The 26,734-nt window shown below is 44.7% G+C and overlaps 10 protein-coding genes across 10 annotated transcripts; 5 read left to right on the top strand and 5 right to left on the bottom strand.

Moving 5' to 3' along the window:
* Window positions 1-164: 164 nt before the first annotated feature.
* N7519_000179 (Paf1-complex subunit LEO1) lies at window positions 165-1,578 on the bottom strand (the record flags this gene model as incomplete). Its single annotated transcript, XM_057286958.1, has 3 exons — window positions 165-1,157; window positions 1,213-1,378; window positions 1,430-1,578. The coding sequence occupies 3 exons, from the start codon at window positions 1,576-1,578 to the stop codon at window positions 165-167; spliced, it is 1,308 nt and encodes a 435-aa protein (XP_057153041.1).
* Window positions 1,579-1,925: 347 nt separating this feature from the next.
* Window positions 1,926-3,215, top strand: N7519_000178 (Mob1/phocein family protein; the record flags this gene model as incomplete). The annotated part of the gene is made up of 4 exons (XM_057286957.1): window positions 1,926-1,948; window positions 2,207-2,475; window positions 2,533-2,647; window positions 2,699-3,215. 4 exons carry the CDS (start codon window positions 1,926-1,928, stop codon window positions 3,213-3,215), a joined length of 924 nt encoding a protein of 307 aa, XP_057153040.1.
* A 647-nt stretch (window positions 3,216-3,862) lies between these two features.
* Window positions 3,863-4,312, bottom strand: N7519_000177 (uncharacterized protein; the record flags this gene model as incomplete). The annotated part of the gene is made up of 1 exon (XM_057286956.1): window positions 3,863-4,312. The coding sequence occupies one exon, from the start codon at window positions 4,310-4,312 to the stop codon at window positions 3,863-3,865; it is 450 nt and encodes a 149-aa protein (XP_057153039.1).
* A 323-nt stretch (window positions 4,313-4,635) lies between these two features.
* Window positions 4,636-6,687, top strand: N7519_000176 (rhomboid protease PCP1; the record flags this gene model as incomplete). The annotated part of the gene is made up of 5 exons (XM_057286955.1): window positions 4,636-5,564; window positions 5,621-5,723; window positions 5,781-6,114; window positions 6,180-6,354; window positions 6,417-6,687. The coding sequence occupies 5 exons, from the start codon at window positions 4,636-4,638 to the stop codon at window positions 6,685-6,687; spliced, it is 1,812 nt and encodes a 603-aa protein (XP_057153038.1).
* A 241-nt stretch (window positions 6,688-6,928) lies between these two features.
* N7519_000175 (uncharacterized protein) lies at window positions 6,929-7,417 on the bottom strand (the record flags this gene model as incomplete). The annotated part of the gene is made up of 1 exon (XM_057286954.1): window positions 6,929-7,417. One exon carries the CDS (start codon window positions 7,415-7,417, stop codon window positions 6,929-6,931), a length of 489 nt encoding a protein of 162 aa, XP_057153037.1.
* Window positions 7,418-9,341: 1,924 nt separating this feature from the next.
* N7519_000174 (uncharacterized protein) lies at window positions 9,342-9,734 on the bottom strand (the record flags this gene model as incomplete). The annotated part of the gene is made up of 1 exon (XM_057286953.1): window positions 9,342-9,734. The coding sequence occupies one exon, from the start codon at window positions 9,732-9,734 to the stop codon at window positions 9,342-9,344; it is 393 nt and encodes a 130-aa protein (XP_057153036.1).
* An 841-nt stretch (window positions 9,735-10,575) lies between these two features.
* Window positions 10,576-12,119, top strand: N7519_000173 (uncharacterized protein; the record flags this gene model as incomplete). The annotated part of the gene is made up of 2 exons (XM_057286952.1): window positions 10,576-10,954; window positions 11,050-12,119. 2 exons carry the CDS (start codon window positions 10,576-10,578, stop codon window positions 12,117-12,119), a joined length of 1,449 nt encoding a protein of 482 aa, XP_057153035.1.
* Window positions 12,120-12,878: 759 nt separating this feature from the next.
* N7519_000172 (uncharacterized protein) lies at window positions 12,879-15,097 on the top strand (the record flags this gene model as incomplete). The annotated part of the gene is made up of 2 exons (XM_057286951.1): window positions 12,879-12,909; window positions 12,978-15,097. The coding sequence occupies 2 exons, from the start codon at window positions 12,879-12,881 to the stop codon at window positions 15,095-15,097; spliced, it is 2,151 nt and encodes a 716-aa protein (XP_057153034.1).
* Window positions 15,098-16,001: 904 nt separating this feature from the next.
* Window positions 16,002-17,436, top strand: N7519_000171 (putative amino acid permease; the record flags this gene model as incomplete). Its single annotated transcript, XM_057286950.1, has 2 exons — window positions 16,002-17,340; window positions 17,399-17,436. 2 exons carry the CDS (start codon window positions 16,002-16,004, stop codon window positions 17,434-17,436), a joined length of 1,377 nt encoding a protein of 458 aa, XP_057153033.1.
* A 5,469-nt stretch (window positions 17,437-22,905) lies between these two features.
* Window positions 22,906-24,199, bottom strand: N7519_000170 (uncharacterized protein; the record flags this gene model as incomplete). Its single annotated transcript, XM_057286949.1, has 5 exons — window positions 22,906-23,367; window positions 23,419-23,650; window positions 23,709-23,803; window positions 23,925-23,961; window positions 24,018-24,199. 5 exons carry the CDS (start codon window positions 24,197-24,199, stop codon window positions 22,906-22,908), a joined length of 1,008 nt encoding a protein of 335 aa, XP_057153032.1.
* Window positions 24,200-26,734: the final 2,535 nt, after the last annotated feature.

Here is a 26,734-nt window from a genome sequence, read left to right as displayed (position 1 = left end):
CATTAATTTTGTTGTACAAGCATCAAGTCAGTGAAATGAGCCCCATTGTCCCTCGAATGCCTGTCCATGTAGATGACGCCGGACCATGTGGATATGTAACAAGAAAACTGCATCGAAAGCGCGAAAAGAAAAAGAACCTGCAAGAGAAGTGGAAAGCTACAAGCTCACTCGTCGTCCTCATCGTCCACCACGTAGCGGTTCTTCTTTCGGGCAGGAGGTGTACCATCCCTGGCTTGAGGCTCTGGCTTGCTACGGGCAGCTTTCGCAGGCGCAGCCTCCACATCATCCTCACCTTCAGCGTCCATATCTTCATCTTCGAGCTCCTCCTCTTCATCTTCCGCTTCTTCCTCAACCTCCTCGTCACTGCCAACCAAGAACCCATCGTCCTCATCGTACTCATCTTCTCTGTTACGCGCACCACGAGAGTAATCCTCTTCTTCGTCGTCGGTGTAGATCTCGCCGCGACGGTTTTGGCGGCGAGGCTTGGCACGTGGACGAGTCGTGAGCAAACCGGCATCTTCAAGCCCACCGACGCTAAGACCGCTAGGACCAGCACGAGTGGCGCCGTGGCGGCGACCACGGTCGGCCTCGCGATCAGCAAGCTGCTGGCGACGACGTTCGGCCTTGATAGCTTCCTTTTCCATCATTTCAGCACGTTTACCAGCCAACTCGGGATCCTCTGTTAGTTCATAGCGCGGCGCAGTGCCAGCGGCGGTCTGCTTGCTACCACGAGCAGCAGCAGCCAATTGTTCCTGCAGTCGCTGGACGGCATCGTCCGTCTCCAAGGTAGTCGGCAGAACAGTTAGACCTTGGGTGATATGTGAGGTTAATCGGAAAACTTGGGCTGTTTCCAGTCCAGCTGCGAGATAAACGTGGGAGTCCAGCTTGTGGTCATAGTCGCCGGACTTGGTGAGAGGTGCGAGGGGTTTAGATGCGATGCGGTATTGCTCAAGGGGGGCGGAGGCGAGTTGAAGAGTAATAGAGCCATCCTCCCATTTGATAATGCGGGCATTAGATTGCAAAAGAGACTCATCCGCGGGATCTTTGCGCCAGCAAAGGGAGGTAGCGGCGGTCTGGTAAGGCGGTGGGACGTAAGTCTCGGGGTTGAATTCCTCTCCTTCGATTGAGAGGAAATCCGGCACACGCATTGTGTAGACCTGTTACTAGAAGTTAGATCCATACTGAAGGCTTCAAGGTAGAAGCTCATCCTACCTCTCCATCGTTGGTCAATGGCACTGGCGCCCGAGCAAGGTCCTGGTCAGCAACATTGACTTCCTGCTGCTCCTCGGCTACATCTTCCATTCTGTCTTCGCGCCGATCATATCGGTTCTCATCATCACCCGAGTCGAGTTGTTCATCGTCCAGGGTGCGGTGGGGTCTGGTGATGTATTAGTATCTAGCTCTTGTCGCTTTGGTGTGGTTTGCATACTCAATGTCATCAAGTCCCGCTTCTCCGTCCGACCCAAAGAGATCATCACCTTCATCCATTTGATCCGCGCCAGAATCGTGGGCATTGCTGTGCGCAGGACTCTCATTGCCATTGCTGGGGCGCCGGACGCCCTCCTCATCGGAGGACATGGTGTATGGAATTTATTGTTGCTGCAAGGTCGTATATGTGGGGAAGTGTGAGTGACGATAAAGAAGAGACTGAATGTGTCCTTAAATGTTCCAGTATATGAGTAAGCGATCAAATATAGTGTGTACCGTCAATAGTTTACTGACAATTGTTCTATCGGCCATTCACGACGGAGCTCCCATAATTCAATTGACGTGCGGGAATATAGATTATCCGACTCCGGATCAAAACAGGACTAGTGTCTCGATGGCCCAGACCAAAAGGGGATCCTCAACGTGTGGCATCTCACCGTCTCGTCCCTCATCCCCCGTTATTTTCTTGATTTGAAGCATTGCTGATCATTTTCAAGATGGCGACCTTCTTCCAGAGCGTGTAAGTTATGTTGCGCCATTGTGGACTCGTTGCCATCAGCTGTTCAATCTCTCTTTTACCTTTACCCCCTCATACTGCATGAAGAATCCCCCGGCGCCACAAATACAAAGGAGCATTCTATCCCCCAAAGTCTAACATCTCCCTTGGGGTCTCCTCTTGTCCTTCACATCTACTCCTACTTCTCTTATATATCCCCACTTCATTCTAAAACAGCTATACCTCGCCACGATCGCCCGCTAACTCTATCTTTGAATACAGTCGCCAAGGATTTGGCCGGGGAGGAAACAACAAAAGCAACAATCCCCCCAAGAGCCCAGCACAGACCTCTACTCCCCAGCATCAAGCTACCATGTCGAATTCGCCCTCTATTTCCAGCAGTCTGTCAGTGGAGAACCAAGCGAACGATCCTGAGGGGCCCAAATACTTCTTCCAGGAGAAGTATGCCCCACTGAATGTGAGGGGCAACTTCTTGACGCTCTGTGCTTGCCCGAAGAATGTGGAGCTGGGCGAGTGGCTGGCTCACCAGAGTAAGCATTATGGAAGCTTATCTTGAGAGCGGGGAGGCTAATGTGTTTCTGCTTTAGTTGTGGAACAATATCGTCTACTCCACGGAATGCTCCAGGTTATCCAAGAGGTGAACGCTGTGACGGGTCTACCCATTTGCAATGAAAACACTTGTCCAACAATGTCCGCTGGACGGTATGTGGAGTATAGCGGGGTAAATTATGAACCGAGCTAACGAATCCAAAGGCTGACCTATACCTGGCTTGTTGACGGCCGCGCCGCTAAAATCTCCGCCCCAAAGTTCATCAACCGCGTCGAGAAATGGATCGTCAGCAAGATCCACGACCCTGTTATGTTCCCTACCGAAAAAGTAAACGGCACTCCCGAGACATCTGCCATCAAAGAGGCCAATGGCGCATCAACAACTCCTTCCGACCCCGCCAACCCAGATGAGTGGATCGGCAAGTCCAGTGGCTTCCCGCCAACCTTTTACAAGGACTGCCAGGGTATCATGAAGCAGATGTTCCGCTGCTACGCCCATCTGTACCACGCTCATTGGCTCAACCCCTTTTGGCACATTAACAAGCACGATGTCCTGAACATGTGCTTCGTTCACTTCGTGACCGTCTCCAAGTACTACGGGCTTGTGTCTGATAAGGAGATGGAGCCCATGCAGCCCTTAATTGAGCTGTTCATCAAGCAACAGCGGGTTCCCCCAGAGGCGCTCAACGGTGGTCACTGGGCCCAGCAGGCCGCCACTTAAGCTCCACGGGTCTGGAGTTGCACCTTTTTTGTTTTTACATTGACGACTATGACATATCCGCTAACCTGGCGTTGGATCGCGCTGTCTTACTTTGTTAGTACTCTGCTTTCTCCTGCCATTTCCAAAAATGGTCGAATCTGCGATGATATGACACAAAGCCAGGGCTTTGATTGAGCATTTAGCATGCGCTGTGAATTACTCCCACTTGATGATCTTGCATATCCCCATCCAGCATCAGCTGGTCATTGCATGTTTCTATCTACTCATTGCAATAAATTCATCTGATCATAATTCCATAACGAGACTTGGGGTTGTAAATGATCCGCTAGATACATTCCATTTTGTCCGGACCTGGTGACTCGAGTGTGCCTAGCGTTACAGAAAACGTGAGCAGTCCCTAAGGCTTGGGAGACATTTGTTGGGATGACCGCTATGATTCAGGCGTGTACGTCGTACTGTGAAATATGGATGTTGTGAAACATAGCCAATTGACATAGGTCGGCATTCGACCCACACGCAAATGCAGTAAAGCGCCCGCAAGTAACAGTGTCCGAGTGCCACTGACGCACTGGCGACAATGCTTTTGTGGATTTGAGCAGCCCAAGCCAGCCTAGAGCTGGTTGCGCGTAGATGACCCACCGAATTGGTCACAGATAGACCCCATCCCCGTCCTCCCGATCATTGGACTCCTGTCCTGCACCGGCCTCAGTCCCAGACCCAGGCGTAGCACCGGCCCCAGGCTCAGTCTCATTTCCATTCGTCACCGGCGAAGCTTCCTGGTCATTGTTGATCTTAAGCTCATCAAGCTCAATCCAAGGCTGTCCACGATTCTCGACCTCGGTCTTCAGCAACAAGATCCGCTCATTCATGGACAGTGCCACACCCTCGTTCTCAGTGATATACCCCTCCAGCTCCTTCTTGTCTTCTTCCGAGTTGTTACTTTCTGCTAAGAATGCGCGGAGCTCGGCATTCGAGCGGTGCAGGTGTGCGATGGAGTTTGTGAGCTCGGAGACTTTGCTGTAGAGGACTGCGATGGGCAGCTCTTTGATTGCTTCAGCAAAGGCTCCTGGGGTTATTGGGAGATATTGAGTTGACATTTTGATGTTTATTTTGTGAGAGGTGGAAGATAGAATTGCCCGGGATCAATGCGGGCTGATCTGTTTGGGTTGTCCTTATCATGTTATCATCACGTGCAGCTTATAGATCACCTTGGATGTGGCCGGAGGAGTTGACCTCGGGAGACTGATGAGTATTAATGTAAATTATGGATGGATAGAAATTATGATTCTATAGTTCAGGCTAAAGATATATATGTAAAGAATATAGCGTAATCAAATAATTCCTGTATCATTTCTCTGTCTTCTTACTTGCCTTGTACCTGATCGCGGCCTCGGAACAACTCTGCAACCGTGCGGCATTGATGCCGCCAAAAGATCCCCGAACAATCACCCACCCTCTATTTTGTGGTCTTCTCCGAGCCCTCACTCTCCAGTCACAGGATATGAGCAATGCGGTCTGGGCCGTATGGCGGGCCCCATGCCCAGGGCTCCGCACCTCTGTGCTGCCAGTACCATTCCGGGCTGCCAGTCGCGATCTCCGCATTACCCCATGGCGCATGTACAGCACATCGCGCCAATCAATGTTGCCAATCCCGAACCTTCTATCCCAACTATTACCTCGGCCGTCTCGACCAACTCCAACCCCGATATCCCCACAACGATTCAACCCTGTCTCTACCCCCCGCCGCTTCAAACGTACTTCCGCCGCATCCCAAAAACCGAAGCCTAAATCGGATCCCTCGGAGGTGCACCCTCGCCAAAAGCCCTTCTCCGATGCCGAGATCAAAGCCATCTTTGGCCCTGCCAAGTTCAACGCAAAGCTGGGAAACCGTATCCTGGCCGTCCTGCACGGCCACCGTCTGACCGGCACGCTCGATGCGGACTTGCCAGTTGACATTGCCCGCGCTGTCACCAAGCAGCAGGTTGATACTGCTTTGGAATGGCTCCGTGGTGAGTACCCTGTCGATGAGGATGCTGCTATCTTCGCCCGCATTGAACGTGAGGATCGCGCGGCGGAAGAGAAGCTCGTGCGCCGTGCTGAGAAGCTAGGCTTGTATAAGCCACAGAGCGGTTCTTATGACGCCGAGCTTGGCGAGGAGGGCTCTCCTTACGGCAAGAGTGTTTTGAAAGAGGCTCGCGAGAGGAATGAGAAACGCTTGTTGGCTGAACAGGAACGGAAAAGGCAGGAATGGCTCGATGGCGAGAAAGAAGAGCAAGAACGGTTGAAGCGCGAGTTTGGGAAGAACACTTCCTTGCAGCAGTACGAGGAGGCTGCGCTCACTGAGGGTATGTATACTAGGACTCCAGTTTGGGTAATTGGTATTGGTGTTGACATGACATTTTTAGCTCGTCCCGTGCGGATCCTATCGAAAGACCGTATCTTGCTTGGGTCCAGAAGCATCATATTGCCGCTACTAACGATAGTCCTGAGTCGATGAATATTACCAATGTAAGGATGGTTCACTCTGTGAAATTGCTTGGTTGTTGACCGTATTTGAACTGCTAGTCTCAGCGTCTGCTCGCTCCGCTTCTGTTCTCGATTGTGGTTCTCGCCCTTTGCTATACGTTCGCCCAGAAATATGAGTTCCCAGCACGAAAGGACCGCATAATGCCCGATGTGCCTCCTGCCGTGGCTACTGTGGGCGCCATTGTGGCAGCTAATGTCGCAGTCACACTGCTATGGAAATACATACCTCCCGCATGGAAATTGCTCAACCGCTACTTCGTGATCGTTCCCTTCTATCCCAGCTCACTGGGTATGATTGGAAGCACATTCAGTCACCAGACATGGAGACATCTTGGAACTAATATGATGGTCCTGGGACTTATGGGAACCAGAGGTATGCATTGTGGCTAGAACCAGCACCAGAAAATATGGGTTCTAATTTTTTTTCCTGCTTTACAGTCCACGACGAAATCGGCCGCGGAAACTTTTTGGCTATCTACTTCGCTTCCGGTGTTATGGGATCTGTCTTCTCATTGACACGCAGTGTCGTCCTCGGCCGCCTGGGCATGACCTCCCTTGGAGCCAGTGCCGCAACCAGCGGTATCGTCGCTGCATGGTGCATGTCTCATTTCAAGTTTGTCTCCCACCATGTCTCCGGCTGTTATTCTGTGTGATACCTTTACTGACCCTCCCTAGTGACAAACTCACCATGTGGATTCTTCCCCAGGGACTCCAGGACCAGATCTGGACCTACGGCTGGGTCTTCCTTACCTGCCTGGTCGGCACCGAAGTCTTCAGCTTGATAGCTCCCGCTTTCTTATTCCGCGCTTGGCCCCTCTCCCGGTTGACCAAGATGGACCACGCTGCCCATCTAGGTGGGTATGCGACTGGTGCCGGATGTGGATATACCCTCATGCAGAAAAGGAAAGAGCGTGAGAGAAAGGCGAGACAGTCAAGGTGGTTCTAAACTCCCATCAATATAAACCTTGTAAGCCATTTCCGATTTCCAATTGTATAATACTGGCGTTACTGCGGCAAATTATAGCCTTCCATACTACTCATTTACGTTGGTTACCATATGTTTTCTCACTCATTGTTTTATTCAGAAGATCTGATATATCAACCTGCCAAAACTTCCTAGGGAGGATAGGTCAAAGCAAATACTTCAACCATGTTCATATATCCCACGTCCCTCTAATCCCCATGATCTACCGTAGCACAGTAACGGCAGACCACGGATTTGGAACCGTGTATTTAGGCCTTTTCCAATGCAAAGACACATCCAACAACTGATCCTCCCGATCCGGGGGTGGCTGACGAGCCTGGAAAAGCATGTGCTTGTCAATAGAAACAGTCTCCGCGCGGATGAGACGCACCCACCACATTGCAGCGTCTACAACCTGGTCCATCAACCTCTCTAAGTTTTGCTCGGGTGTTTCCACCTTGATTGGGAATGAGAGACAATGATCTCCCAATCCGTGCATCGCTCTATCTCCCCAACCGACCAGGCCCGCTATGACGGCCTCACATATATAGAATATAATCTCCTTCTCATCTGTTGCAACACTCATGGTTTCTGGGAAAGCCACAGTACCCCAGACCCAACCTGGTTGGCTGTTGTGGGGGTCCTTGAAATGGAATCGTCGGCCATGCTCGAGCTGGCTCGACTGGAACACACTCGCTTGGTAAGAAGGCATTGCGGCGGTTGGAGTGAATCCTGGGTGATGATAATGATGGAGATAGACTCGAGACGAGACGAGGACGCCAAGGGTTTATATTCTGAGGGATATGCCGCTTATTCTAGGAATAACGATAGAATAAAGCCCTTTTATGGCTATAATACCTTTCTCTGTTCTTTTGAGAAAGTATACTATTCCCTCTATATTCTTTGTTTAGCCCGATATTCTATATTAGTATGTTTAGATCCCTTTGTTGTTCCTCTTCAAGTTGAATTTACTTCCAAAGATAGTCTTACCCTTTATAGGAATGAGCTTTCCAAGATTAGCATCAATGGCTTCCGAAATTTAGAAAAGGATCCTGAAGATCCTGAAGAATACTAGCAAGAATCATGTCCGATGCAGTCAAATGCGATCCAATATTGCCATTTACTTCTACGAAGACACTTCCGAAATGTAATATTTAGACAAAGCAGAGGAAAATCAGTGGCATTGATTGCTCTAACAGGACTAAAACACTCGAGGTCGATTTGACCCCGACAAAATAGAATAAAGAATAAACTAAATACCCCAGGGATCCATCAGAGTAACTCCTACATCCAACATATCTTCTATGCTCACCGTCTTACGACGAGTCTCCACGAAAATCATCCGTTGATCTAGAGTAACCTTCTTGAACGCAATCTGATCCTTCCAATACCCCACCAGATTTTCAGCAAGGAGAAGATCAGGATGTGTAGGATCAGGTGTATATGACTTAGGTAGAGGGGTATCCGGGTCGCGCTTGATGGGGATCGAGAGACACTTTTTCCCTAAACCATGCATTGACTGGTCGTCTATAGTGAAGCGTCCCTTAACAATCATGTCCTTTACATACCGCATAATTTCGGAATCTGGAATGCCACGGTGGTCGATGTCTTCCGGGAAATACACGGTGACCCAGTAGTAGTCGCTTCGATGGCCGGCGGGCTCGGCGAAAATATTGTCCGTTCGTGAACTTGTACACGCTTGGCTGGAATTGGCTTGACAGATTGGTTAGCGGGTTTGAACAGGGCTGGTGGGGCTCACTGCTTAGTGAAGAACTGTGCCCTTGGTAAACGGGCATTTTTCCTTTATTCATGTTGATAATAGAAGAGATAGAAGATTACTTTTCTGGGTGATACCGGCGAGATGGACTCGAGACATCCTTAAGGATGTCGAGGGTTTATAAAGAGTTGAGATGCGATCTGGAATATTGCATGGATAACAAAGACCTTTCATTACTACAATGGCTTTCTTCATTCTTCCAATGGCTTTACATATGTAGTCTTTGTACTATGTATAGTTCCGAACACCATTGAATTCTATCTAATTCTAACCAAAGACTTTGAAATGAATATTCCACGGCTTATGGACTTCTTCGTAACTAATTAGACTGTATATTTCCAAAGCCACAGGGTCAGAACTCAAAAGCAATTGATAGATTAACCATATAAGGTCCAGATTCAGATGATCACTATTCGTCGTACTACTTTGTTGAATGAACACCTACATCTCCAGTGAGAGCCATTCCCGGAAGGAATCTTGAATGAAGTCCCACCAGAACACTCTTCACTAGACAACAGACATGGAGAGAAGATGAATAGACAGGTAATATCATCAAGGGTAGTGTCTTACTTGGTACTTGGTACTTGGGAATTGTATATGGCTAATTGAGTATTAGGCACTAGGATGGACATATGGCCGTATGACATATATGTTCATGTACTTGATACTTGAGAACTGGCCATGAGCTACATGACTAAATAGGTACTAGACACTTTGATAGAATCATCACTTTAACTCTGATTGCAAAAGATTTGATATTCCTCCATTGACACAATTCTCAGTCACTGACAAGCCCCTTGTATTGGAAATATAGCTAATCAACCCCTTTCTAGAGTGCTACAGCCAGACAACCTACAGGTTACCGACCAAAGATCACCTCCCGGTCAAGAGCAACCATCCCATTGCGAATATGTTCGAGCCACTTATTCACGTCGGTCTCGGCGCGAACCAAGATTGAAGTCGTGTCAGCATTACCAACCGGAATCGGGATCGAAATACAAACTGTCCCCATGTTATGCAGTGCCACTTCGCTCACCACGGCTCGCCTGATTTGAATGTTATGAAGTACATACATCATAATATCTTCATCACTATGGGTATGGCCCATTTCTTCAGGAAGAACTACGGTCACCCAGTCAGCTTCCTCGTTGTCCGGATCGTCGAAATCCTGAGAGCCTACGCTGACCCAGGCGTCACCGTCAAACCCCTCAAAATACTCAGCGCGTACGATGAATACACTGTCCTGTCCCATTTTGAGATGGATGAGACTTGGGGGCTTGACCTTTTATGAGGCTGCCTTTGAGAGACAGATTTTTCCAACAAGCCTGGCACAATACTCAGGGACAAGGTCTCTTATATTGTGAACATCCAGACACAATGGAATCCAGTCTTGAGTGGGAACAAAGACTCTTTATTACCAGAATGGCCTTGTCCTGTCTTTGATCGAGTCTACAGAGCCCCAAACCGAGTCTATTTCTACCTGAAACTCTTAATTTCTCGACAATAGAGCCAAAGCCATCCAGTGCTCTTTGTTCTGATACAACCGATGAAACATCGATCTAGTTGATTGGGAGACCCTTTGTTCCTCAATCTATCCTATGATGTTGAATCGATTCTTTGTGTTGAGCCCGGGGTCCTTTACTTCCCTTTAATACTCGGCCATAAAGAACTGACAAGGGCATTATGGGTGAATACCGAGTCCAATAATATAAGGTCCTTCTAACGAAAGGAACTCTCCAGACAAGAACTTTGTCGGCGAATGGCCTTTGTGCTCTTTGTATCTTTTATTATCAAATCTCGAAGGAGATTCTCTTCGAGGACTTCAGACGGACATCTTTGGAATGCCTTTGAATGCCTTTGTACTATTACTTTCTTTCTCTCGAGTGGCCATGGTTACTTGCCCAGAGCCTTTTCATCCAAAGTACAAAAGGGGACCTCCTCTCCACGACTTGAGATAGAATTTCATACGACCATCTCAACATAGCAAACTAACACAGTTCAATTGACGATTTAGCCACACGCACAGCTTCATTCTTCAACTGCAAATAAGCATTCAATACTGTAAGCTGTCCCACCCATTGCAAGCACTCCTTATGGCATATACTAACTTATTCCTTCAGGAGCTTTCCACACATATCGACTGGATCTTGTTTGTCGCGTGCTTCGGGTTCGTCCTGTGCTTTGGTTCTATCACCTACGTGATTGTGCACTGCATCGTGCAGGTAGTTCAAGCAGCTGCAACTTTCTACCTATTTGACATCCTTTACTGCTTCATCTACGAGGAAGAAAGCACACAGTTCTTCGCCGAGCTCTTCACCCATATTCTCTCCGCGCGCCTCGAGCTGAAAAGTTTTATCCTACTCTTGTGCTTACTCTTTACTATCCATCATTCTATTAGGGAGATCGCCTCTGTCCTCTGTGAAAAGTTTCTCGCACCAAACACAACCATCATTTTAGATTGTCCCAAGCATCGTGAGTCGCGAATCAACTCCTTCGTCGACTTCTACGACCGCAGAAGAGTCACTACCTTTACAACCAGACACGATTAAGACCTGACTTTCTAACAGCCATGCAGAGTCCCCGTCTCTCTCCGTCTGCCGACGATATGACCCCCGTTAATTCCCTTAAGTGGATCAAGCCTACTGAGTCTACTAACCCTAACCCTCCCAAGGATGCCCAACCAGTAGCCAAGGAACTATCCTTCGCATCGCATCCGAACCGCTACATGCGCCATCCCTGGGGCGTGATCGACTACTACATCTACCTCACACACGTCGAAAGCGGCCGCGACAAGCTCCGTCGCGAGAAAGAGTGTCACCTAATAGAAACCACCGGCTTGGCACAGGTTACCCTACACGACGAGCCAGTCCTCAACAACATCCCCGCCTACAAAAACCCAACAGTTGTCTTCGTCAGCCTCCCCGTCCCCGACATGCAGAACGAATTTAGCAACGCCCGGTTGGTGCTCGGATTCGACCTGCAGTCCGACCGATTGCAGGGGTACTTCTTCGAGCCTGAATCCCCGGTCGAGAACTATGAGGACCTCTGGAAGGTCTGGAACCAGGGTGAGGGCCAGCTCGTTATTGACGTCCCCGTCGACCGTTTCCTGGCAATTATTCGCCATACTATGCAGCATCAGATTGAGATCCTGGAGATTGGCATCCTGCACCACTACGGTCTGACTACCCGTGAATTCCAGGCTGGCCTGGACATGGTTGTTACGGTGCAGTTCTTGCAGTTTGTGGATGACTTTGCTGAGCTCTTGTCTGAGGAGCCTGATGAGCTTCGTGAGACTTATACGCCTTTCCAGGATGAGCTCCGGGAATTGCTTGCGACTGGATCCCGAGACGCTTGGTTTGCTGTTCGCGATGGACTGAGTATTGATCAGTATCGCCAGAAGCAGTTGAAGAAGGTCGTTGCTTCTGGTTTGTTCCAGGGGCAGAATATGCTCGTGTTGCGAGATGGGTCTGAGGAGATTACTGGAAAGGATAAGTCTCGTCCCGTTAAGATTGTGCCAGGTCATCGTCGGTGGTCATGGTCCAAGCTGCGAGTCCGGGTTTTGGTGAGTGCGATGTTGATTCTTTGCTTCTGTTCTCTTTTCGATCGCGAGCGGGTTATCTGCATGGGAATGTTTTGATTCAGCGAGTTCGATATTATTTCTATTTCCAAATGAATAAATTTTCTCAGGATGGTTATTCCGTAGTATAGAAAGTAGGTTTCCAGATGTCGATCAGTCAATAGCAAGGTTGTGATAGGCCGCCCGTTGAGCGGGGTTGGAGGAATCTGATATATCAAAGTAACAGCGCAGGTACCTGTGCATTATTCGGTAAGTACCTACATACTTACATTATATATATGACTTGATAGGGCTGTGGTCGGTATAAGTGCCCAAAACAAGGCAGTCTCTATATAAATCTCTTATAAAATCCATGAAAATCCACGAAAATCCAAAAATCCGAGAAATCCACTTGATCCGATCGAAAACTAAAAAAGAAAATGCACCGCCTCTCTGGCCCAATCAGGAATAGCCAAAAACCACTTATGTGGCGTTACGTGGCTCAACTGGAGCGTGGCTGGCATCATCTTCTCTCCTATTGGCCAGTCCATTAACAGAATGTCTTGGCAGCGTCAGAGCTGTTCGAGCTCCTTTCTTGCCAAGGCAGGCGGCCCCAAAGGTACAGATCCGCAGCCCCCAATTTCGCTTCGTGTCTGATTTTCTCTTTCAGCCCTGTAGCCCTATCGCATTGGAGTCTGCCTAGTCCTCTCCTTTCATCCCTGCCTCCCCCAACTCCCATTCGGCTCAATTGTGTTTTAATACGTGCGACTCGGGTCCACGGTTCTTTTCTTTTCTCCGCCACCCGGTAATATCCCTGAATTCACGTCAATTGCCCTCATTATGGCCGAGTACAATGCACAGCCCGTTAACGGTATGGGAAACCCAGCCCTGGATTCTGAAAGTCGCCCAAACTGACCAAAGCATTGGTTGCAATTGCAGGGATACCTCAAAATGGAGAGACGGGACAGTACATTGCGCGCGGCTCGAATGATCGCTTTGAGCTCATCTCCGGTCCCCTGCTCAACCTTAAGAACATGCACTACGAAGCCACGACCACCTGGCACGGCAGTGTCTTGATTGTCACAAAGCCAACCCAGGACCAGCCCCAGCTGCGCCTGCGCCAGGTAGGCGCCGTGGACAGCGGAGCCCAGAATGGCGAGGGCAGGGCCCCGACGAGCCAAACAATCGAAGGTCTCAAGCTCTACGAAGATCCTCAGAAGGCATTCTGGCGATTTTCGCTCACCGTGCCAGTGGCCGCATTCGAAGCGCGCTGGGCGTACGACATCCCCGGTCTGTACGAGTCCGGGGCCCAGGTCCAGACACCGTGGGAATTTGTCGTTCCTGCCGAAGAGCAGTCCATGCGCATCATGTTCCACTCGTGCAATGGCTTTTCCGTCGGCACGGATATGGATGCCTGGGTGGGGCCGAATCTGTGGAACGATGTGATGCGCGTGCATGGCGAGAAGCCATTCCACGTTATGGTTGGCGGCGGTGACCAGATCTACAACGACGGTATTCGTGTGGATGGCCCGCTCAAGCCTTGGACTATGATTTCGAATCCCCACAAAAGGCGACACCATGACTTCAATAATCAGATGCGTGCTGAGAGCGATGACTACTACTATGCCAACTATGTCCGCTGGTACAACACTGAGCCATTCCGCACTGCCAATGGCCGCATCCCCCAGGTCAATATCTGGGATGATCATGATATCATTGATGGGTTCGGCTCGTACACGGACCACTTCATGAAGTGTGCTGTCTTCCGCGGTATCGGCGGTGTCGCTTTCAAGTATTACTGTCTCTTCCAGCACCACATTGCTCCTCCCAAGTCGACTTTCACTACCGATTCCCCGCAGACTATGCACGCCGTCAATGGAACTTCCGGTGTTGACCCACGTCAAGTGGAGAACACGTACGTTCTGGAGAACCAGGTCGAGGATGACAGCTGGATCATCGGCAAACGGCCCGGTCCTTACGTGGAAGAGCGCAGCCGAAACATTTACATGCGCTTCGGCAAGCGCATTGCCTTTATGGGTCTGGATGCGCGCACAGAACGCACCCGCCACCAGGTCAATTACCAAGACACCTACGATCTGATCTTTGACCGATTGCAGCGCGAGATCGTCGACTCCAACGGCGACATCAAGCACTTGGTGGTATTGCTAGGTGTGCCAATCGCATACCCACGTCTCGCATGGCTCGAGAACATCCTCACGTCTCCCCTGATCGCGCCGGTCCGGCTGCTGAACAAGCGCTTCGGCGTGGCAGGCGGCCTCTTCAACGAGTTCGACGGCCAGGTCGATCTCCTCGACGACCTGGACGACCACTACACCGCGCGCCAGCACAAGCGCGAGCGCAAAATGCTAGTTCACCGCCTACAAGAGTTCGCCCGCAGCCACAGCGTGCGCGTAACCATTCTCAGCGGCGACGTCCACCTCGCCGCCATCGGCCGCTTCTACTCGAACCCAAAACTCAACCTCGCAGGCGAAAACGACCACCGCTTCATCGTCAACGTCGTCAGCAGCGCTATCACGAATAAGCCGCCGCCTCAGGCCGTCGCGAACCTCCTTGCCCGCAGAAACAAAATCCACCACCTCGACCGCGAATGCGACGAGACCCTCATGCCTTTCTTCGACAAGCAGCCCGGCGGCCGGGAGAAAGGTGCTGACTGGAATAAGGTCACCATGCCATCCCGCAACTTTGCCATCCTCACGGAGGTCGTCGCCCCAGGTTCTGGTAACACCGGTATCCTCGACGCCAATTCCGTGAAACTGGATCGTCTTCCTAAGGACGGTCACGCACCACTGCATAAGGGCGAAGTTGATGCTGGAACGACGCACAGCGCTGCTGACGGGTTCACCTGTGCGAGCGGCATGTATGGCGGACTTGATGTTTCCGTCCGTGTCGAGATCGATCCCCATGATCGTAGTGCTACTACCGAGGGATATGGGTTTAGTATCCCGCCCCTGTTGGCTACCCAGGGTCCCCCATCCACCGGTAACCGGCTTAGTCTGCACTCGCGCAGGTCCCAGGGCCGGCCGTCAACGGCGATGTAATTGCCTTTTCTTTCCAAGATTCCATGTAGGGGGTTTTCTGTATATACCATATGCTACCGTTCGTAATGTTTGATGTTTCTCGAGACTTTAGGGGTTTGTTTTCTTCTTTTCCTGACTCTTTATTTGATACCTCTTTTTCTTGTTCTCTAAAATCAAAATGCTTTTCTTTTTTCTTTTCTTTTTTCCTTTTTTTTCTATTGTCCAAGTATACCTATCAGCAAGCCAAGGCAGATCAAATGCGGAGTACTTCCCCTCGCATGGATTTAGTTGCTTATTAGGGTTAGGCCTGGAGTCAAGGTTTCTCTTATCTTGTCTCCTTTTATCTTCTGTCTTTTCGATTATCTTTCTTGTGTTATATGAAAAGGGACCGAATGGGGTAAGTGATGTGCTCATTGCTTCTCGTTGCCTCGAGCCCTAGGTTTTACCGTTTATACCCTCGAAGCTTCAGCTACAAATCCTCGTATATCTTTACCTATCAGTTATTGCAGCATGCGAGACTCCCTTTCGAAGCGCATTGTTTATATTTGTACTTCGGTGGCGTGTTATACGACGTGGGATCCATGCTATTCGCTACACCTCCGCATATGACTCTGCACTTCATATAACCTGCGTGTATCCTTCCTTTCTATCGTCCTAATAACTTGCAGGGACTACTCATTTCCCTCACTACTATCTAGCTACAGATAACTCCTGCTGAATACATTTTTTAAGAACGGTATATTGTGTCCTCGTCATCGACCTGCTACCATCATGGCTCTCGAAAAGGAAATCAGTCCTTCTCCTCCCTCCCCCCCAAGATCATGAAAAGGGTACAATCGAGAACCTCCAACTAGACCGTCTAGGCTATAAGCAAGAACTACGTCGCAACCGCTCTGTCCTAACCCTCCTCTTCCAAACCCTTGCCATGGCAGCAATTCCCTACGGCGAAGGCTCACCTCTCCTCTCCGCTATCTACGGCGGCGGTCCGCTTTCAATCTTCATAGGCTGGATAGTCGTCTGCCTCCTCGACCAATGCATTGCCCTATCCCTCGCAGAACTCTCCTCCCGCTACCCAACCTCCGCAGGCCCCTACTACTGGACCTTCCAAATCTCCCGCAAGAAGACAACCCTCTCCTTCATCAACGCCTGGATCTGGCTAATCGGCAACTGGACCATAACCCTCTCTGTAAACTTCGGCTTCGCCTCCATGCTCTCGGCAACAATCTCAATCTACCACCCAACATGGTCAGCATCCAGCTGGCAACTCCTCCTAATCTTCTACGCAGTCTGCCTCACCTCCCTAGCAATCTGCATCTTCGCAAATAACCACCTCCCCCTAGTCGACACCCTCTGCGCAACCTGGACCCTCCTCACAATCATAATCATCCTAATCGCCCTCTCCATCAAAGCAGACACAGGCCGCCACTCAGTATCATATACCCTATCCCACTACGACAAATCCTTCGCCGGCTGGGGAAACTTCACCTTCTTCATCGGCCTCCTCCCAGCCGCATACACCTTCTCCGCAATAGGCATGATCTCCTCAATGGCAGAAGAATGCACAAACCCTGCAATAAAAGTCCCCCGCGCTATAGCCCTCTCCATCCCCGTCGGCGGAACAGCAGGCCTATTCTTCATCATCCCGATCTGCGCAACCCTACCCCCTCTACAGGATATCATAGACGCCCCAGCCGGCCAAGCCCTCCCTTATATCCTAGCTCGCGTAATGGGTTCCCCCGCCGGCGGTCTGGGCCTCGTCTCCCTCGTCCTGGTCATAACGGTCTTCTGCTCAATTAGCATAACAGTTGCCGCGTCGCGCGCAACCTGGGCTGTTGCCCGTGATGACGCCATTCCGTTGGCGAGACTGTGGGCGCGTGTCGACCAGCGCTGGGGCGTGCCGGTCTGGGCGTTGGTTTTGTTAACCGGTATTCAGATGCTGTTGGGGTTGATTAATCTCGGGAGTTCGAGTGCGTTTACTGCGTTTGTTTCCGTGGGGGTTATTGCGCTTGCTACCGCTTATGCTATTCCTATCTTTTTGAGTCTGTGGTATGGTCGTCGGGAGGTTGCTAAGGCGCCGTGGAATTGTGGGGGTGTTGGGTGGTTTGTGAATGTTGTTGCGTTGGCGTGGATTGCGTTTGAGTTGGTGCTGTTTAGTATGCCGATGGCTTTGCCGGTTACGGCGGTGTCGATGAATTATGCTTCGGTTGTTTTCGTCGGGTTTATGGCTATTTCGGCGGTTTGGTATGGGGTTTATGCGAGAAAATGTAAGTTCTTTTGGCTTGGATTGGGTAATCTCGGATCTTTTATGCTGACATTTGCCAGATTATAAGGGTCCTCCTGAGTCGGATGCTCTTGATTGATGGGCTTGGAGAGGTTGTGCTTTATAACTCGGCTATGCTCACATAGCCGATATGCGTATACAATGCAGTTGCAGTTTATTCTCACCAATTATTGAGGCTCTAATTCGTTCTTTTAATGGTGACCTGAATCTGGTGTTCACGGGGTAAATCGGTCATTGCTGCAGATATAGCAAACGGAGAGACAGACCCTGAGACACTCGGTAATAAGATACTTCATCTATAAACCACGCAAGAACGGTTGCTTTGGGTCTATGGGACAGCCCAGTTCTGTAGTCTTATCTGAAACGGATAGGCTGGTCTCAATCTTAGTATATAAGCTGTAATTTGGAGTATCTGTTGATTCAATCTAATCTATGTGCATATGTACCGGATTATGTCTGGCACCCGAGACCTTTCTCTTTCCGCTATAGTGCTCACCTCTTGCCGCCTTTTGGTCACTAAAACTAAGCACGTCTCTGAGTACCCTGTCTTGAACGGGGCTATTATATAATGTTGGACGTGGATACTGGAGACAAATGATACGAACTGAGGTCCCTTAAGCCACTGCAGTGACCCACTACATCAGCAAGCTGATAAGTCAATGAAATTAACTCTCTAGGACAGCGTTGACTGTCTGCTTGAACCACCATGCGCATTCCCTTATCGCCTTTGGACTATCTCAAATCTCAAAACTACTCGAGACCTAAACTAATTGGACTAGGAGAGAGAAGTAGCACGAAAGGGGAGAGGTACGTGAAGAGCCACCGAATAAGGAGGCTGCTACGGGACGTACATCAGCGAGAAATCGGCCAACCCTCTATCCCGTTGGAAGGGTGTTTTAGAAAGAGGGGTCTTACAGCTTTAACATCTAAAGGCTCCCAACCTTGTTTTTCATTGCATCGTTTTTTTTAATGAGTCTTAGAAAGGAGAAATATTTATTCGAAGGCGTCCATTCTCTCGGCTAGGGAACTTTAGCTGATCAATTTCTCCCACGGTCAGATAAGTGGCTACTACCTAGGTAGTCGAGATTTGGTAAAGCCTACAGTACGTAGGATTCAGGAATGTAAATTTACTATCTCCTATCGAGTAGGAGTATAACCCTAAACTATATAAAGTCTATTAGCTTAGCCGATAGTAGTAGTAAATCTCTTAATAAGTTTAAGGGATAAATTTTAGGTCACTCGGCTATATCTATTTTAATCTTATTATACTTTAGCCTATATATAATAATTATAAATAGCTCTCTTATTTTTACTTTAATAGAATTCGATAGTATTAGGGAGAAATATATAAGAAGAAAAGTAACTACTAATAAATAATTTATACTCTTTTCTTATTTCTCTAAATCTAGTTTAATTTACTAATTAGAGTATTCTACTCCGATAATAAATCTTTAATTAGGAACGATACTCTAGACTACTTTAGTAAGTTAGATATTATTATCTAGATAGTAGTTATTAGAACCTTAGAGTAAAACGGCTTTACTAAACGATCTAAAGGGGTAATTATCGCTAGAGTATAAATATTTCTCTAAAAATTAGGCTTATTAAAAAGCCTCTAGTCTAAAATAGTTTAAGCTATTATATATATATTTAATAGATTGCTAATAAAGCTAAACTTAGGAAACTAGATTATCTTATAGTAAGAATTCTACTAGTAAAATATAGGTATCTTTATATCTATAAATATCTTAAATCTTAGAGTTTATAGATATTATATATATATAAAGATCTAAAAGATCCTTTAATCTAATAGAATATACCGCTATATAAAAATCGGCTATTTAATAGGATATTAAATAAATAATATCTAGAAAGTCTAGTTCCTAAGAACTAATAACTATAAATATTACTTTTAATAAAAATCTAATATATAAGAAGTATCTATCTAAATCTTTAAAGATTAAATAAGTCGATATTACTAAAATAATTAAAGAAGATAAACTTAATATAGAATTAGAGAAAGCGATTTAATAAATAGATACTTTATAGATCTTTTAGAATAAGATCTTACTTTATTTTTAGAGTAGACTAGATAATATTAAGGTCTTTATTTTAAATAAAATAGATAACTAGAAAGCTATTTAAAAGAAGCACTTTCTTTTATTACTTTAATATCTAATAATATCTTTATCTATACTAAATACTATTCCTTTATTAAAAAGTATACTATAAAACTTTAAGCTTTAAAAGATTCCGTTTCTATAAAGCGAGTAAGTTTCTTTACTTACCTCTCTATTAATAGCGACGCTATACGCTCCTATTATATTAGAATAGAAGCCTTTTATAGTTATTATACTAAAGATATTATAAAGATAGCTTTTATAGTATCTTAAAAAGCTAATTATACTAATAATCTTACTAGCTTATAAATAAACTAGCTATCTTATAGCTTTATACTAGTTATAGGTGAATAGGGGGTATTTACTATAGGAGATTAAAATGTTATATAGGTTTATACGCTCGCTAAGATAGAGTTTTTATCTCAATTCCCCTTACTATTTTCGTGCAATTCACCTATAACTAGTATGTTTTTACAGTCGGAGATAATTAAATACGTACTTTCTACCTTTTAAAATATAAATACCTTTTTTAAATTAAAAAATATATACCTTTAGCGGTGGTAGAATTAATTTATGATAGCTTTATATTGGCAGATCGGGTGATTTATAAATAGCTTCTATACTCGTGTTGTAGGTTACTAAAGAAATACCATAGTAATTTATAAAGTCAGCCAAAAATGGTAGCTAAGAAGCGCTATAGCTAAAGTAGTTTAAATAGGTGTGCAAATATGGATTTAGGGGTGTGCAAATAGGGATTCTCTAATTTAAACTTTATTATTCCTATAAAGATATATTATAGTATCGCTAACTTTAAATATACTATTAGTCTATTTAAATTTAATAAAAAGGCTTTTATTATTTAATATATATTTATTAGTATCTAAATCGATTAGCTAGCGATTTTTAATTAATAAATAATGACTATTTTCTATTAGAAAAAGTAGTATTAATTAGTAAAAAATTAGCTAGTTAAAGTTATAGAAATAAAAGAGTAAAAAGAGAAATTAATAAAGCCTATTAGGATAATAAAGTAAGAAAACAACTTTCTTTATTATTATTGATTAAAGTAAAATAAGACTATAATATCTTTTCTTTAGTAAATTATTCTTATAAATTCTTTACTTTCTATTAAATAGCTAGTATAAACTTTTTAATTTATTTAAATATCTTTTTAATAACTTCTAGATATAGTTTCTAATTATTAGATCTTATTCTTTTTATTAGATATAGATATAATTAAGAGTAGTATCTTTCTTTATATATATAAAAAGAAGGCTTTTTATTAAAAGCTTTATTATTAATAGTAGAGGAAGTAGCTAGTTTAGCTTTCTATTTACTATAAAATATAATAAATATACTATTAGAAGCTTTATTCTTACTTTTCTTTTTATCTATTATCGTTTATTTAGAATAATATATATATACTAGACTTAAAAAAGTTATCTTTATATTTATTTAGACTATCTTAATCTTCTATATATAATAGAATAGAATTAATTTTTAAATAATATAAAGATTTAAAAGAAGTTATAAATAGTATTATTTTCTTTAATAGTAAAATTAATCTCTATTAACTTATATTTTATATAGAGATTCTCTATCTTTAATAGCTAAATATTAATATCTATATCTTTAATTAGTATATATATAAGATTATATTAAGAAATATAAAGAAATTAATACTAGATCTTATTATTATATAAAAAGCGCTTTTAAAGCTTTTAGAGAAACTCTTTTATATCTCTAATTTCGATAGTAAGGCTTTATAATTTGATAGTAAGTATATTTTAGATCTTTACTAATACTTTATTAAATATAAATTTAACTATTTAATATTCTATAAAATATTATTATAATCCTTTTAATTATAAAAGAAATCGGTATAATAAAGCGGTTTTACTTCTTCTTATATTTTTTAATTATATTAGTCTTATAGTAATTACCGGCTATATACTCTCTAAAGAGTTTCGATTAATATTTTGACATTGCAGAACTAAAACTCGACCTTTGGGTAATATAATATAGTAATATATAGTAATTCAGGCGATATAAGTTTATAAAATACGACTGATATTGATAGAAATTTGAATTATAATCATAGATTCCGTATTAATCGCGAGATATAAAAACTATTTTATATGAACTAACTAGTAGAGTTACTATATGTCTCAAATATATATTCCAGCTATAATAGGATGATCTAACAGATTTATAAAATACCAACTAATCACAAGTATTAGAAGAGCTTTTTTTGTCTTGCTCGTATATTTGGGATAGCCATTTATTAAATATCAAAATATTTTGATTCGATTCAAATATTTTGTGTACTAATAATTACATTTTCTATCGAGTTGGTAAAACGCATATAAATAACAGTAATTTATTTTGCTATGTCAGTAGGTTATACGTCCATTTTGGGTGGCTTTATGCAAGCATAGGCACTTGGGCAATGCCCATCATGGGCGTGCCCATGGGCCTTGGGCCCCCCCCTAGGGGCCCATGGACGGGCGATGTCGCAGTCTAGACATGATATGAAAAGGGAATCACTTTCTGAGATATTATTAACTCTAGTTTCTGTATTTGGATCAAGAGGTGGGTACAGGATTGTGCGATAACTCGCAGGTTGGACAATAAACTTGGGTAAACCATTAATCTCACAGCCCAAAAACAATCAATGTACTCTCTGTTCCGAATTCTGAAGTATTAATTAACCGCGATACAAGTCATCCGCCTCTTTTTTTAACGCCTCCGATTACCCGCCTGCCTAAGCAAATCTACATCCTACAGCGGATGCAGTATAAATTCCAAGACTTTCTCGAAGCCGCTCCAATCATCCATCAGGTCGTCAAAGCCTTATTGATACATTCCATACCTGGAATCTCGAGTTATTATGGCACCCTATCCTTGATCACACGGGCCATAGGTTTGACAAAGTCAAAGCTCTCCTTCATCTTTAAGTCCATAGTGATTTCAACCCTTAAAATAGCGATATATCTCCTTCCGGTTGGATCAGACCAGGCTTCCTCTCCTCAGAGCCAGATGTAGCCCCGGCAGAAAATGCCAAGGCACCCAAGACCTACATACTACAGTGTCGGGCTCGGCGCACTCCGATGAAAAAAAAAGAACTGCCTCGGGTTGAATCTGAATATACTCAAACTCCGAAGGAATTTCGATCGGCAATTTTTCGATTAGCTATTGTTGTCCATACGTGATAATCTGGACTTATCTTTACCGTTAGATTATTTGTCAAGAGAAGTACAGGACCATATAGCATACGTTTCATACTGGCTTCATCTTTACTATTCAAAACCGGAATCAGTCATATCAAGACCAGCGTATCATGTGATTAGTTTGAAAATTTACTTCAATGTCTCCCAACATGGATACAATAACAGTCAGCACAGTACCTGCCTAGTAACAGCGGCCCGCTATTTTAAATATCGACTCCGAATCTGTTCGCATACTCCCCAGATCCTTCTCCTGTTGGCGAGGCCCAGGGTATAGCCATAACTTTTGCTCGTGGACTCGCCGTGCTCACTGCAAGCGAGAAGCAGCCTAAAAGCCTTCTCCTCGATCTCCTGTGATTGGAAAACCGAGAGTTCGAGCACCTCCCACAGCCATGGATATGTATCGACTAACTTGGCCTCCCACATGGAGCGTGGAATCAAGGTAGCGTGCATGACCCACGAGGCCGCCTTGAGAGCCAAAACTGATTCTGGGCGAAGGTGCTTGAATATTTCGTGTCGCAGTTCGATCGGAAGACGACTAAAAATATCCTCTTCACGGAGCTTCGTCTTATTACCTAGGTAGGTTTTCGTGTCTAACAAGCACTTGATATCGCTGATCTCCGATTCGAGCTCCGGTATGTCGACTGGATTTACTACTAGAATCTGGGCATGTTAAATTTTTAACCCGTATTGTGCTCTCAGCTTCTTACTTACCTCCTGTCCTCGGAGATTCTCCCACACCTGCTCTGCGGGGGGTTCTGGGTCGCCATAGTCAAGTTGCAGCCGGACATACCGGCCACCGTTGGCGTGTTCGAAAACCTGATACAGCGTATGTTCCCGAATTTCACCTGGCTTCCTCAGGGAGATGCATCTCCTCAGAACCTCGTAGCAAACGGAGTGAAAGGGAAACACATGTGGTGTGCCGATTTCCGCGAAGTCGTGATATCTGTGAGAGGGTTAGCGGGTAAACTGGAACAGGAGATAAGGGGTGACGCAAAACATACGCGACCATGGGCACAATCTCATTCTTCGGGTATGGGATGTTCATATCTAGTAAGCGGTTTTTATTATTGACGGCTAGTTCTAGTGCCCCGGAGGGCTATGCAATCAGAGCAACATACTATTCCCAGCAACGACTTCAATTCCACCCTAGCATGACCTCCAGCTTCAGCAAATTATAGTGCTAGCGTGAACACTGTCAACGGGTTCGATCAGCTTACATAGTCAAAGTAGCGACCAGATCCCGTCAGAAACGACCTAGAAAACCAGGGCACTTAGTTTTATCAAGACGGTCATAGCGAGTCACTACGAACTTGTCACTTCCGGTAGCGTCGGGATTCATTCCTAGGGCGCGTAGTTTGTCGAGCCACTCCAGGTTGCAGTCCTCGAGAATGTCGAAACGATAGGCCCTTTCGTCGGTCCCTTCGCAGTCCATGTCGACCTGGCTGGAGAATGGACCTCCGCAGATAGCGCAAAATATCGCCCAGCCACCCATCTTGATCGCTGTGCACGAATGATATATCGGTGTGAGTCAAAAGAAAGGATAGCGCGCATTTTATAATCGTAGCCAGTGGGAGATTGCTGCCTGGTGTCTGGTGCCTGTCTCGGATGGGAGTTGCCGCTATGCCTATGCGGGACTAGCTTGCAAATCATGCCAATATCGCGCGAAACGGGGCAGTCCAACAGTGCTCATCCCCCGGCAGGACAATTGACTCGTGCGGGTTTACGGATACGCTACTTTTAGATTCTCTAAGTTAGATGGGCGCTTGGGCACTGTCTATGGGCATGCCTATAGACATGTCTATGGATAATATACTATCCTAGCTAGTCAGCGCGTAGTATCGTAGTAAGTCCACACCTAAAATAAATAGTATAAAGCCTATCTAGAAAAGGTAAAAAGATATTATAGGTTTTACTACTACCGGAATCATCTTCTATATTAGCTTTATCTTTATATAAAATAAAAAAGACGATTTATATAAAGTAATACTTACCTACTTTATAGAAGCTTATAAATCTCTCGGCTTTATACCCCTATAGATAATCCTTACTAATAAAGAGGGAGCTTTAATAAATACTATTAAGTTTATTTTCCTAAATATAAAGAATATAATTTATATCTAGTATATTAATATAACTATTTTAAAGAAAGCCCGCCTTTTTCTCGCTAATTAAGTTATATAAGTATATCGTAAAGCCTTTAGAGATAATCCTCGCTATCTTACCTCTATAGAAGCCTAAAAAGACTATAAAAAAGCCGAGAAGGGGTAGAAGAAGATACTCCGCTAATAGAATCGAGTCGTTTATATAACTATAATTAAAGAAAAGGACTAGTAATAGAGTAATTTTAAAAAGCGATACGCTAATCCCCTTTTTACCCTATTACTAGATTATATATAAAAGGAATAGATAGATAACTATCTAGAGAAGTTTCTTTATTACTATATCTCCTAATATCCCTATCTTATACTAAGAGCGCCTATTAGCTACTTAAGTAAGGTTTCTAGGTTTCGAATAATAACTTACTTATAGTCCTTACTAGTTTTACCCGGTCGGTTAACTATTAATTTACTAAAGTCTAATATAAAATTAAGAACTAGAAGACCTAAAGATTAACCTAGATTCTATAACTTTATAAACTACTTTATATATAGATCTTAATATAGGTAATTTAGCTTATAAAAGATCTTTATATATAGTATCTACCCCTAGAAGATAATAAACGCCCGGTTCTACCGATTTATATTTATAATTTAAAAGAAATAGCTAGATTTCTATATATCTATTTAATAAAGTAGTATAAAGATAAAGAACAATCCCTCGAACTAATACTATACTACTAATATTAGTATTTATATAGTATTAATAACACTCTACCTGTCGATCTATTACTTTTTATATAGGATCCCCTTTATATATATCGATAAAGCCGCCCCTAAAGTACTAGGAACCTTCTAAATACCTAGGCTAGTAGTACCTAGTAACTATAGTCTTCCCCTAATCCTCTTATATAGGATCGTTCTATATACTAAGATCCTTTATTATAGGAGGATAGCCGCGGGGATAAAGAAAGGGACGCGGGTATAGAATAAGTAGTGGTAATACCGAGACTAGAGGATAGAGACGTGGTCGAGGACAGGGTCGAGGACGTAAAAATCGCGCGCGGGGGCCTATATAAGAAGTATATTTAACCTATATAAGTATATAAATGCCTAAATCAATAAAAATATATACTTTTTTTAATCAAAATGCATGTTTTTTTACTATATAAACTAGAATTCCTATAGTTGTGGTAGAATTATATGGCAGAAAACTCTACACTAGCAGAAAGCATGGCAGGATCTAGGGTCGCATCCGATTAGGAGGCGGTGACTGAAAATTCAGGCCGGGGGGCCGGGGGGGGGGGGGGTCTCTCTCTATCAATCCCCAAAAGTAAAGTTTTATAACAATTAATCAATCTTTTCAAACCTACCTTTCTCTTCATCAATTCCTGCTTCTTCTCTCCTTTATCTCTTCTCTATTCTTCACCTTTATAGCTACTACTACCACTGCCACTACTACTACCACTGCCACTACTACTACCACTATCGCTAGCCTTACTTCACACTTAAGGTAAACCTCTATCGCTTGCCGAGTCTAATACCGAGTCTGACCCCGTTCCCGTTACTATTATAGCTTTTTTAGCTACCCTAGCTACTCTACTTGCTACTTGCTACGGAGATTTGATATAGGCTAAGCGAAATAGGGGGTTATATACAAATAGAAGCTTTGATTATATAGGAATAAGCTTTTTATTCTGATCATAAAGATACATTTTTTACTATGTAAATCAATATTCGAAAAGTATAAGTTTAACTGGCAGAAAATAATTCTGCCATGAAATCAGGCAGAATCAGGCGGGGGGGGGGGCAGGAATAACCAAAGGGGGGGGGGAATATATCAATCCCCTAAGAAAGTATTTAGAGATTAGTCTAGTATTATAGCGGAAATATTTAATAGCTATAGTAGTTTCCAATAATATTTAGAATAA

This window comes from Penicillium mononematosum, assembly GCF_028829835.1.
Source record: "Penicillium mononematosum strain IBT 11891 chromosome Unknown utg000001l:1.0-4488741.0:1.0-4491989.0, whole genome shotgun sequence".
NCBI classification, from domain to species: Eukaryota; Fungi; Ascomycota; class Eurotiomycetes; order Eurotiales; family Aspergillaceae; genus Penicillium; species Penicillium mononematosum.
The sequence above is the reverse complement of the archived record's forward strand: the minus strand, read 5'-3'. Positions and strand labels throughout refer to the sequence as shown.